The sequence below is a fragment of the Coptis chinensis genome, chromosome 6 (assembly GCF_015680905.1).
Source record: "Coptis chinensis isolate HL-2020 chromosome 6, ASM1568090v1, whole genome shotgun sequence".
In the NCBI taxonomy this organism is placed as follows: Eukaryota; Viridiplantae; Streptophyta; class Magnoliopsida; order Ranunculales; family Ranunculaceae; genus Coptis; species Coptis chinensis.
In genome coordinates, this window is record NC_141461.1 from 25,620,964 (window position 1) to 25,633,130 (window position 12,167).

The 12,167-nt window shown below is 36.5% G+C and overlaps 1 protein-coding gene and 2 long non-coding RNA genes across 3 annotated transcripts; all 3 read right to left on the minus strand.

Moving 5' to 3' along the window:
- Window positions 1–4,387: 4,387 nt before the first annotated feature.
- On the minus strand, window positions 4,388–8,153 carry LOC147492323 (uncharacterized). Its single transcript, XM_086567469.1, has 7 exons — window positions 8,120–8,153; window positions 7,632–7,703; window positions 7,307–7,373; window positions 7,208–7,259; window positions 6,028–6,339; window positions 5,659–5,940; window positions 4,388–4,617 (listed from the first exon to the last, which is right to left on the minus strand). Exons 1-6 carry the CDS (start codon window positions 8,151–8,153, stop codon window positions 5,659–5,661), a joined length of 819 nt encoding a protein of 272 aa, XP_086423595.1. The 3' UTR covers window positions 4,388–4,617.
- Window positions 8,154–8,291: 138 nt separating this feature from the next.
- LOC147492324 (uncharacterized) lies at window positions 8,292–8,790 on the minus strand. The gene is made up of 3 exons (XR_015198080.1): window positions 8,655–8,790; window positions 8,483–8,572; window positions 8,292–8,410 (listed from the first exon to the last, which is right to left on the minus strand). It is a non-coding gene; the product is annotated as an uncharacterized LOC147492324 (long non-coding RNA).
- A 1,256-nt stretch (window positions 8,791–10,046) lies between these two features.
- Window positions 10,047–10,839, minus strand: LOC147492325 (uncharacterized). Its single transcript, XR_015197379.1, has 3 exons — window positions 10,650–10,839; window positions 10,288–10,575; window positions 10,047–10,196 (listed from the first exon to the last, which is right to left on the minus strand). It is a non-coding gene; the product is annotated as an uncharacterized LOC147492325 (long non-coding RNA).
- Between the last annotated feature and the right edge of the window lie 1,328 nt (window positions 10,840–12,167).

The window sequence follows — 12,167 nt, forward strand, 5'->3', positions numbered from 1 at the left end:
ACTGGGCTTTGGTCACTTGGGCTTAGTCAAGCGCTAGGAAATAGAGGCCCTCTCTATAGCACAATCAGTCAACTTCCAGCACTTTTCAACCTGTTCACGCATTCATACCATTTCTGCAAAAACCAAGGAAACACGATAATCAATACGAAATTATATAAAATAACTGGACTAACTCATATAAAATTGGGCGTGAATACGTAATAATTCTGCACTTATCACGTTTTTACGAGAATTAAATTATATACGGATTTAGATTCATGGACTTTGATTGTGGCCTGTTGATTGTTTAATCGTGTTACGTTTTTATATATTAAATTGTATGGACAAATCAAATGCTAAAATATTGTGGAAGCTTGTATAAATTTGGTTGTCATTATCTAATTAAGATTTGACGTTGATATTGTGACATTATATAATATGTTGGGATGTATATATTAAATGCAATAGTTTTGGAGAAATAAATGCATAAACGCTTCATTATTTTATCTGTGAGATGCTAGTAGAGTATTTGTGGATATTTCCCAAGGAAGTGTGGTGTAGTGCAATAATATATTGGCACGTGAAAGAATGAAAGTGGTTATGAGATATAATTGAGATATTTCTAAATATTGTGGCTTAGTGCAATAAGGTATTTGACCTGCACGTGATATAGTGGAATTATTATGAGTCATAAATGTATGACACCTGAATAAATTATGTAACGAAAATCCTAGAACCTGACTACCACAACTCATGTGATTTGCCCTGTGTGGGCGTATGTGATATGATTGGCCCTTGTGTAGGGTGTATATATAAGATGTTGATTGACCCATGTGTTGGGCAATCGTAGCCGAATAGTGGCTTGATTATTCCGTTCGCAAAATAGAACGAGACGCGTGATATTTTATGCCGAATAGTGGCAGTACTTGCATAATGGCTTTCGTGTGAGGGTTACCTGGTGTGCGGCATCCCGCTCAGGGTAGTTACACACGGAGTGGTTCATTATGTGAGGGGAGACATGTGGATGTACATGTTCGGCGTTGGGAAGCGATTGTGGTAGCCAAGGAAACTAGGTAAGACATAGATACGACGTGATTTTAGGGACACGCAAAGAAAGCCTTAATTAATATAATTATGGTAATATGTTGTTTAATAATATATCTTTAGATAGATGATTGTATATAGTTTTGCAGACGGGTGGGTCAAACTAATTACTTGTGCAGAGACGACCCACTCTGTAATTGAGCATGAAATGAGGTAAGTATATAATATGCTTGGCTGGTTATTAGCTTGGTTAAAATCTAAGGCGCCTCGTGGAGGAACTAAATGCCTTTTTATTATGCGTATGGTTTGTTGTGTGGTTAGTAGGAAGTTAAGGCGTCTTAGTAGAGGAACTACCTGCCTTACCTATTATAGTTAAGAATGTTGGATTAGTTGTTGGAAGTTAAGGCGCCTCGGTGGAGGAACTAACTGCCTTATGGGTTGTGTATATATATGTATAAGTATATGTTTTATTTTAGAGCTACTCACACCAAAGATTTTTATAATGTCCGATTTGCATGTTTTGCATGTTTGGGTATCGTGTTCGATTAAATGAACATAGTTGATAAGTCTTGACAGTTTAGTGTTGAAGAAGATTGGTTCTTTGCTATGGTTTTGCGTTAAGCGTCGCATTCCAAGATAGGCCTTGTTTTCCTTTGAGGTGATATAGATTTTCAGTCGAGATAAGGTTATTTGCATTTTCATTTGTAAATTTTTGTAATGAAAATGACTTTTGTTTAATTTTAAAATTTTTATTGGTTTTTAATTATCCGTATTATTTAAACTGTTTATGGGTTTTTTGGGAGTTGAGAGTGCGTCACACCTCGAAGATCGAAGAGTCGGGAACAAATAATGTTTTTCCGAATTCTGTTGAAATTCGGGGTGTGACAACTCGACTTGCCTAAGCTGGCTCGATCAACAACCACCCCGCTCAGTCATCTATGTGGCCTTTGGTAGCTTAACGGTGTTCCACAAGCGGCAAATCGAAGAATTAGCAATTAGGCTTGAACTTTCCGACCACCCTTTTCTATGGGTCGTGCGACCGGACCTCATTGATGGGGGTACTGATGTGTTCCCTGATGGGTTTGAAGCAAGAGTGGCCTCTCGTAGAAGGATGATTTGTTGGGCTCCACAAAGGGAGGTGTTGGCACACCCTTCTATTGTTTGTTTCCTGTCACATTGTGGCTGGAACTCAATTATGGAGGGACTTAGTGTTGGAGTTTCTTTTCTCTTTTATCTGTTGGCCATTTTTTTACAATCAGCCCCTAAATAAAGCATGCATTTTTTATGTTTGGAAAATTGGTATCGGTTTCAACCAAGATGAAAGTGGCATCATCTCAAGAGAAGAAATCCAAACAAAGATTGTTGCATTACTTGCAAACGCAGAGACTAAAGGAAATGCAATGTGGTAATGTCCATCGATTGGAGGAGGCGGAGCCGGCGTATGATGCTGATAGTTTGTAATTGGAGGTGGTGTACTAGTACCCTTCCATGGTGATGGGGTTGGCAAATTGGTAGGAGGATTAGCTGATGATGGTGGAGTTCTGTGATGATAATGTGTTGGTGGAAGAGGTGAACTCCCAGTAGGAGAAGGAGGTGCTGAACCAGGCTTTCCTAGCGCATGGTTATGGTCTTGTGGACTGGAGGGGACGTTGGTGAGTGATTCTTACTAGGCGGAGGCGATGACACTGGCGCCCAAATCGTTGGAGGTGGTGACACCGGTGTCCAAGTCGTTGGAGGCGGTGGCAATGCAAATAGAGTGGAATGATCAGAAGGTGAATAGTGACCAGAAGGGGAGTGATCTCCTGATTTGTAAAATCCCCAAACATTTTAATCCAAGCCGTCAATGTTTGTAACATAAATATTTGCCACGTAGACTTTTAAATCGATATCATCGAAACGAAATTTGTATTATATTTCAAAATCGAAATTTTATGAAACTAGTATTTACGAGATTCACGCACAACTCACGTGAAGGGTAAAATTGCCATTTTGAAAATATGATACAGAACAGTTAAAGTTGACCGAGTCAACTAATGGAACTGGGGCAAAAATAAATAAACCAACTTAGGAGAGCCAAACACTAATATCCATATATAAAGTGGGGCCTAAAACTAAATAACCCTTATTATTATTACTATGCACATAATGCCAAGTACACTATTTGAGATAAGTTTGATATACATCACAGATATGGAGAAGAATGGATTTTTACCAACACCGTACCATCCACCTACTCATGTCTCTTAGAAATGCATGCTTCCTCCGGCCGTTGATTCTGATATGAAGCTGTATAATTCAATTACAAATGCAGGTTTAAGTCCAGGTCTAAGCACATATACTTCCCTCTTAACAGTCTTGGCACATAAAAAAAAAAAAAAAATGTGAATGTCAAGGATTTACTGGAGATGAAATTTACGAGTTTTCCTTCTGATGACAGTGCTAGCGATGTCCTAATGATCTATATTAAGGACCACGCAAGTCTCATCAAAGAGTTCATAATACCAGGTTTATATTAACATGTTCATCAGAGCAATGCCAATATTAATAGTGTAGAAAGTAGACAACACAGTCATATACAACTGGTGAGTGGTGACACCCTATGGCAAATAAATCTTGAAGCCGCAAAAGGGAAAAAAAGTTAATTAAAAATAAAATAAAGATAAGAGCTCTCGACTCGGTCGAAAGTAGTTTTATTTGTTGCTAAAAACTAAACAATGTAATGAAGCCTGTCAAACTGGGATGCTTATCGACTCAATCGAAGTAACTCACACTCATAACTTATGGGGTGATCTATATTGCTTTTAATATCTATTTTTATCACCAATACTATGCAGATGCATTCATCAAGCATCAGGCATTTATTGCCTACGTCTATTTGGCCGACTCTTTTGTGACTTTAAACATAAATAAATAAATTATTTGGAACAATGTAAAAGCAAAAGCAATAAACATTTACCAAAAACTACACAATACGTGAAAGCCATGGCTCTCCTTATGTCACCCTATTGGTTTTACGAAACTGAATCAAATAATGAGTGACTTTTTGCTGAACAAAAATTTCCAATCACTACAACAGAATTGTAGGGGAAAGACATATTCTGGTGCGTCTTTTCTCATGAAGAACGACACAGGCAAAGTGTCGGACTGTGACCCGTTTATTGGGCTGTCTTTTATTTTAAAAGACGCATACAAAAGTGTCGTCTGGCTCGCCAAATTGCCTTGTAAAATGACGCTTCATTGTGTGTCTTTTTATAGCTTTGGGGTTTTTTTAAAAAAATAACACAAAAACCTGATTGTTCAGGCTCACTAGAGCTTTTCTGTAACCAATAACCCTGCAGTAACCTTCCAAATAAAGCAATGACAAGACACTAAAATATTATATGAATATCAAAATGAGCATTCCAGAACATTTGTTTTGTATGTAGTTCAATCACCTAGTATTGAGCTAATTGAATCACCTATTACAACAATAAAAAATGTTATTTTCCTACTAAGTTTCGCTTTGCTAGTTGCCTCGATCTAAATCCTCCACAGCTCACTAAATGCACAAATCCTCCACAACTTGCTAATTGCACGCATTGCCATTTTCTTCACCTACAAAATACGGAATATGCATGTCAATTTTTTGAGTATCCGTATCCTTTTAGGGTCTAAACAACAACTCCTGGGTGAAAGAAGCAAGTAAACCCAAATGAATGCCCATGTGTACAAGCAAACCAAAGATGGGTGAAAGAAGAAAGTAAACCCCACCTGAATATCCTTACTAAATATAACTGATTTTTGGAGTATCCGAAAAAAAGAAATTCATAAATGGAAGAATATTTGGAGTTAATTTACAGATTTCCCTTCCATTCTTATAGATTCCAAATCACGATAGAATAGTATCTACCAACCTTGACATCCTACCTACCTTCATTCCATGATGTAATTAAAAAAAGTTATAACACAATTCTATATTGTCATAAGGTACTACTTGTTGTAAACAAAACACAACTGATGGTAGTACGTGACACATGACTAGTGTGTAACAAAGAACACAAACGCCCGAGTGCCCGACAGACAAGTGCGGGATTAAGTGTTGTTGTTTGACATTCTTAAAAAAGAATCGAACACAGAAAGAATCAACAATACCATCCATATTTCAAAATCAAAATTTGACATAAATCCATAAAAAGAGTACATGCAGACCAAATGAATAATAGAACCATGAAGAAAGTGGCAGTTTAGTATTTGTATATATATTTATCACCTGAGCAAGGATTCTCTTTCTTTCAACAGTTTGAATGAACTGGTCACCAACTTTTCTTTGAAGAACATCATTAAGTAAACTTCCAAGTAATCTACAATCATCTTCAAAACTCTGAAACAATATTTCCTCTGCAATATCATCAGTAGTGTCAGTCATAGTGCAAGCTAGCTAGTTTCTTCACTAACTTGATTATGAATTACCATTCTGAGTTCCAGCAAGGGAAGTATATAGAAGTTACCGACTTGATCAGAAAGTAAAATGTTTTCATGCACTGACACAACATTGAAATCCTAAGAAAGTAATAAAAGGAGATGAAACACCAAAACCATACTAACTGTCAAAGATATTGAGTTATATAGGAGTAAAGATAATAAACAACGTCATACCTAAATAAAACGAGTAAAAATGGCTGGCCATTTGACTTTTGCAGGAAAATTTAGCTCTCCAAATGTCTTTTTTGACCCAAACAATCTCTCGCTGCGACTGAGGACAAGAGAAACTTGGACATTGTACATTTCCAGGGAGCAATCGACATTCATATCAGCAAAAACATTCGCTTTTGTTGCTCGTCCATTTGCAACCACTTCCCTATGCATGTTCAACAATTCACACAACTGCATACCATGTGAATAGTTTCCACAGGATTGTGTATTTGCTGGTTCCCGTACCTACAAATCAAATATACATTAGCAAAGAATATCAAACTAAGCAAAAAGCACTTACGAAATCCAGCCAATATAAGTTAAGTAGAGTACACTAGATGTTGATGTATCAGCAACAACGCTCTTTGTACATTGATCTTTTATTTCCATCAGGATTTGGGTGAGCGTAATCATATGCTTCTCTATAGTCCCAACCCGCTCTTCAACCATAGTGCGTTGTTGAGTCTCTTGGTGAAGCTTCTCTTTGGCAGGACCTGATGCTATGAGAGAAGTTTTTGACACACCAACACCCATACCAAGCACACGACCATATTGATCGGGACCACATACTTGTGCAACTGGATCATTGTCCAAGTCCAAGTCAATGCTAGATGGGTCATCTTCAATTATAGCATTAATTCTAGCCTGTTACAATAGAAAAACACCTCTGAATCTATTGTCTAAAGTTGTATTGAATCAGAAGTTCATAACATATTCCTTACATTCTATACTCATCTCTACTATGAGTTCTATCTGTGCATTGCTATTACAAATATGCCTATAATATCTATGCAAATACACAGCAGGAAAGGAGACATACAACAAAGGAGTAATTAGAACAAGAGAAGGTACAAAACAAGGCAAAGATAAGAAAAGAACCATCCTCTCCAAAGACAAGAAAAGAACCACCTTTGCGTGTATGGATGGATAGCCATGTATGAAAGTGTTCGGGTGATCTTAACATTTGGATTCTTCTTTTTACGGAAAAAAAAAAATATAATAACCGATTTGGAATAGAAACCGGTTTTATGACTTCACATAAACCGAGATGTAAAGGAACATACCAAATTATGGATGGTTCTTCTTTGCTCCTCTCCTTCCCGATGTATGTAATGATTTCAAGGCTTTTCTTGAGTTCTTGCCCACCAGCCGCATTCGGCTTCCTAGAAGGTTTTGCTTCATTATCTACAAACCTGTCCCAATCTTGCGCTTCACTCCTTTTTAGGCTTGCCTCTTCCTTTCATCGTCATTGTCATACTTGTCATAATGTTTAACTTCGAAGCCGATGCTTGTACTCCTCCAAGACTTAGCAAACTTCTTGAGTTGACATTTCTTGTACACTTCAGCAATACCATACTCATCCTGCACAACATAGCATTTACTTGAGAATAACATTTATAAATCCATTCACTTTATCAAGAACAGGGTCCACTCTCTTGCTCCTAATAAAAGCCATGCACCAATGTAGAAAGACAACAAAATTAATATTAAGAACTTAACATCGTAAACTAACCTTAATTTTCTTCCAAATCAATCTCTTAGTCGGAGAAGGCACATCCTTAAAACTTTCATAAAATATAGGACAATGGGTTTTCAAGGTTCCACCAAGTGCACTGAATAGCTATCTGAATCATCTCCAACCGCTTGTCCATCCGCATCAAATTCAATTTTCTTATTTCCTATACAATCACAAAATCCAATCACTTTAAGTAAAGAACCCAAAAATTATTTTCGTTCTTTCCATGAAAAAAATGCTATCATGTATGTGATTGAGAGAAAAAGTTTATGTACTAGAAGACCGCCCATCATCTTTGGCGAAAACTTGGAAAGCACTTGATGATCGACCCTCGAAAAAAGATGAAGTATACCCATTCAAAATTCATTACCAGTAATTAACTTTAAAGAAAAGGTTAAGCTTGTTTCTCAAAATTCATTACCATCAAGTTGCTCAAAAAATCGTGATATAAACGAAGGCATTGAACCTTGATGGCACATCCTAGCACCTGATCCTGAAATTGAGAATAACTTTAAGCGATCAGGTAATGGTAACTTAGCGAGATTTTTAATTGTAAGATCAGGTAGGTGTTTCACATAGTTTTAGACTATATATTGGTCAAGTAAATCAACAAAAGGAAGATGTATGGAGTGGATGATCAATCAAGTAACTCAACAAAAAAGGAAGATGTATATAATTTAGACTATGTATATTGGCCAATTAATTTTCAAGTACACAGAGCAACAGGGATTAGCCCAATGAATAAGACTTGCATGCTCCATTTATCTCACTTCCCTCTCAACATATAGTGATGCTTTTCCCTTTTTTCAGCATTTCTTGTACCTTGGTTTGAGCCCTTAACACAAACCGTTAGTAGATAGCATTATTTAATGAAATTTATTGACTTTAGCAATTTAGTAATGAAGATACCTTTGTCGTTGAATCGATAAATCGTACTCCCCATTTTCATTTCTAGTCAACGCAAAGCATATATTGAAGCCTTTTCTTTTCAATTCTTTTTTTATGTTCCTTGCTTTGAGCTCTTCAAAGTAATATGAGCTTTTAGTAAACGACATTTTCATAAAACTTGTATACCTTTAGTAATGACATTACCTCTCCCCTTGAAGTAGAATTATATATTCTTTGATTCATATCTCCAGCCAAAACATCCTGTTTTGAAGCTTTATCCTTCTTTGCTTTCTTTCTCATTTGTGCCGGGCTCTTTATATAACACAAACCGTTAGTAATCGACATACTTCCTAAAACTTATATACTTTTAGTTAATGATATTACCTCTGTCATTTCTTCATTAATATCTCTAGGCATAACAACATGTAATAGAGCTTTTTCTTTCTTAGCCATTTTCCTCTTTTTGCTTGGGCTCTTTACATAAAACAAAACCAATAGTGAATAGCATATTCGTTGACACTTAGTGACTTTCATATATTTAGTTATCAAAATATACCTGTGCGCTCTGAAGGTCTGCCATATCCTAAAGAAATGAAAGAAATTATTCACAAAACTATAAGTCTGTAATAGTATAACAAATGAACAGATGTACAACAACAATTGCTCAAGATGTAAGGGAGTATAGGATTCAGATTTTAGAGATTTTAGTTATACACCTAGTCATGAAATTACCTCAACCCTCGAAGTATTTGTAGGCATAACATCATGCATCACAACCTTTTCCTTCTTGGCCTTTTTCAACTTTTTCCTTGAGCTCTTTATAGAACACAAACCATTAGAAAATAGCATATTCAATGAAACTTACACATCTTTAATCACTAAGATATACCTTTGCGTTTTCCTGGTCTGCCATATCCTAAAAAAGCAAACAGATTATTGGCTCAAATATTGTACAATGGAGAAACAAAGTCTAAAATGTCTTAATGACTATACTAGACAAAGTAATGCTAGACAAAGTATCAATCTTATAAATCATCTTATAAATCTTATGACACAACATCTTATAAATCATGCATAAAAAGTGTACAATAACAAGTGCTCAAGTGTTCGAGAAAAAGTATCAATCATTGGCTAACAGAAAAAATCATTCGAAAAACATCCATAAAGAAAAAACATGTACCAATTTGACTGATTATAGGTTACAAATGCATATATTTCTCCTGCCTTTTCGAATGTCATTGGGCTAGGTTACAAATGCATATCATTCATTCACCGTTTTTTTTTTCAAAATACGAGAATTTTTTGGTACACAATCTGCACCTATTTCTCCAACATCTTCTAAATGTGATGTATATAAAAATTCTCTAGGCACTCTAGACTCAAAAGTCAAGGGGTCTTCATAAGCATCCATATCTCTAGTTAGTCTCTTTGGAGCATCTAACACCACATTCCAGCCACTCCTTGTTGGATCTTTACAATAAAATACTTGAAAGGCCTGAGATGCTAGGATAAATGGCTCATCTTCAAACTTTGAACTTCTTCGAAACTTGCTAAAATTCACAAAAACTAAATTAATATCAGGGTCAAAGTAACATCCATTCGCTTTATCCTCAATTCGAACCCAATCACAGTAAAATACAGTTTGAGTGAAGTCAAAGTAGTTCAACTCGAGAATTTGTCTTATGACCCTATAATAGGTAGCTTCTTCATCGATAAGATTCCTATCTTTAGCACTCGGCGGTCATCATCGCGTTCATTTTAACTCCGGAATTCTGAGTTGTCTTGTTAATTTACCATTCAGCAGTAGAAAACACATATCCACTTGCTTGATAGGAATTATAAGATGTTGCTTGAAAGTGCGGACCATCAGCAAGTCTCTTGATAACAGACATCTCACCGTTTTCAAGCTGTCAAAAAACCCAACATATATATGATATTAATTGAACAAAACTACCTAATATTAATTGAACTTTAAATGTTGAATTCGGTGTCAAGATGTTTTACTTGTTGCCTTAACCAAAAAATAAAACTCATCGGACTGTTGCTTTTACGTTTGCGACTGCTGGATTTGAATCCATTGACGTATGCTTGGTATTTCCTAAATAGGAAACAAAACTAATACAAGTCAAATATATGCCTCCCCAGCTACGTAGTCACAAATTAAGATAACCTTGACTAGTTATACTTACTTTCTCCATGGAATCGCAACTTTTGAACATTGAAGCACCCATTTTCGCACTTGTTCATATTGCACATTAGTTAGTGTATGTACACCTTTTTTGTTAAGGGGTTTTTCGCTTACAAATTCACCATCATCATCAATATATCTCTCCTTGCCTCGCTTGTGGCTTCCCTTTGAGCCGTTAGGCATGTGCTCCATGCAGTACATTATTGATTCTTCAATGACATAACGTTCAGCAATACAACCTTCAGGGTGTGCCAGATTCTTTACATACTTCTTATAAAATCTCAACATCCTAAGACATGTCATCACCAAAATATTATTTATAACCAATAACAAAAATAAGCATGATTTGCTCAAAAGACTTACCGCTCAAAAATGTACATCCACCGACTCCAAACTGGTCCACAAATTTCTGCTTCTTCCGCCAAATGCACAACAAGGTGTGTCATGATAACAAAGAACGAAGGTGGAAAATATTTCTCAAAGACACATAATGCTTCGACTACTCTTTCTTTCACAATACGAAGCTCATCACGGTAAATTACTTTGGAGCAAAGGATTTTAAAGAATGTTGACAATTGCCCAATAGCTACATGCAATGGCTTGTGTTTTTTAAAAGCATGCATTAGCAGTAATGGTAATAATTGTTGCATCAAAATATGATAATCATGTGACTTCAGTCCTTTCAATTCAAAATCTACCCTGCTTGCATGTCGCTTCCAATTAGAGCTATATCCAATAGGTACCTTCAAAGTGGACAAAGTCTCTAAGAAGAGTTTTTTCTCAACCCGGGATAGAGCAAACTCGACCTTTTGGTAATAGTAACTTATCTCCCGATTCTATGGGCCACAAGTGTTGCTTAATTTTCATCTCTTTCAAATCTAGGCGTGCTTTCAACCCATCTTTACTCTTGTCCAATTCCATAATAGTTGCAATGAGATTCTCCGCGACATTCTTTTCTACATGCATCACATCCAAATTGTGAAAGACACACAAGTCCTGTGCATTATACAAACATTCAAATGACAATGACACATGATAAATCATATTCAAAATATTGTTAAAACATTACTTGCCTCACAATATGGCAACTTAGTTAGAATTAAGTATTTGGTCCACGCACTAGGACCATTATCTGGTGCCCCCTTTCCATACACCGTTTCAAACCCTTCTACTATGCTCAACACCTGAGTACCGGTCAATCGGGATGGAGCAGTCTCAAGTTCTTCCTTTCCATCAAACGGTTTCTTTTGATGCCTAAAAGGATGATCTTCAGGAAGAAATCTTCTGTGACCCATATATGCAGTCTTAGACCCATGTTTCAATCTAATTGAACACGTATTTTCAGCACAAACAGGACAACCACAAGTTCCACCAATTCAACAACCAGAAAGCATGCCATACGCAGGAAAGTCATGAATAGCCCATAATAAAACTGCTTTCATGGTAAAAGTAGACTGAGTATAAGAATCATAACATGGAGTGCCCGTGGACCACAACTCTTTCAACTCTGCAATCAAAGGCTGCAAGTAAACATCAATGTTTTTCCCTGGACTACTCTTCCCGGGTATCAACATAGACATCATAACAAATTGCTTATTCATGCAAAGAGATGGAGGTAAGTTATAGGGAACAACCATAACAGGCCAACAAGTATACGAATTGCTCTGATGAGAAAAAGGATTAAACCCATCCGTTGCAAGTCCTAGACGGACATTTCGAGGCTCAAAAGAAAACTCCGGATACTTAGCATCAATTGTACTCCAATTAAGAGAGTCGACTGGATGACGCATTCTATTTTCATCGACAACCGCCCTCGAATGCCATGTCATTTGCTCCGCAATCCAAGGAACACTACGAAAACATAAATATCTTAATTGGCTA

What these genes read in the sequence shown, in the direction of transcription:
- LOC147492323 (XM_086567469.1), bottom strand. Translation starts at nt 8,153, where the DNA reads ATGGGGAGTACGATTTATCGATTCAACGACAAAG. An exon ending in ATTTTTTGAGCAACTTGATG is followed by an intron (nt 7,374 to 7,631) that starts GTAATGAATTTT and finishes GTGATTGTATAG; the next exon opens with GAAATAAGAAAATTGAATTT. An exon ending in CTGATACATCAACATCTAGT is followed by an intron (nt 5,941 to 6,027) that starts GTACTCTACTTA and finishes TTTGATTTGTAG; the next exon opens with GTACGGGAACCAGCAAATAC.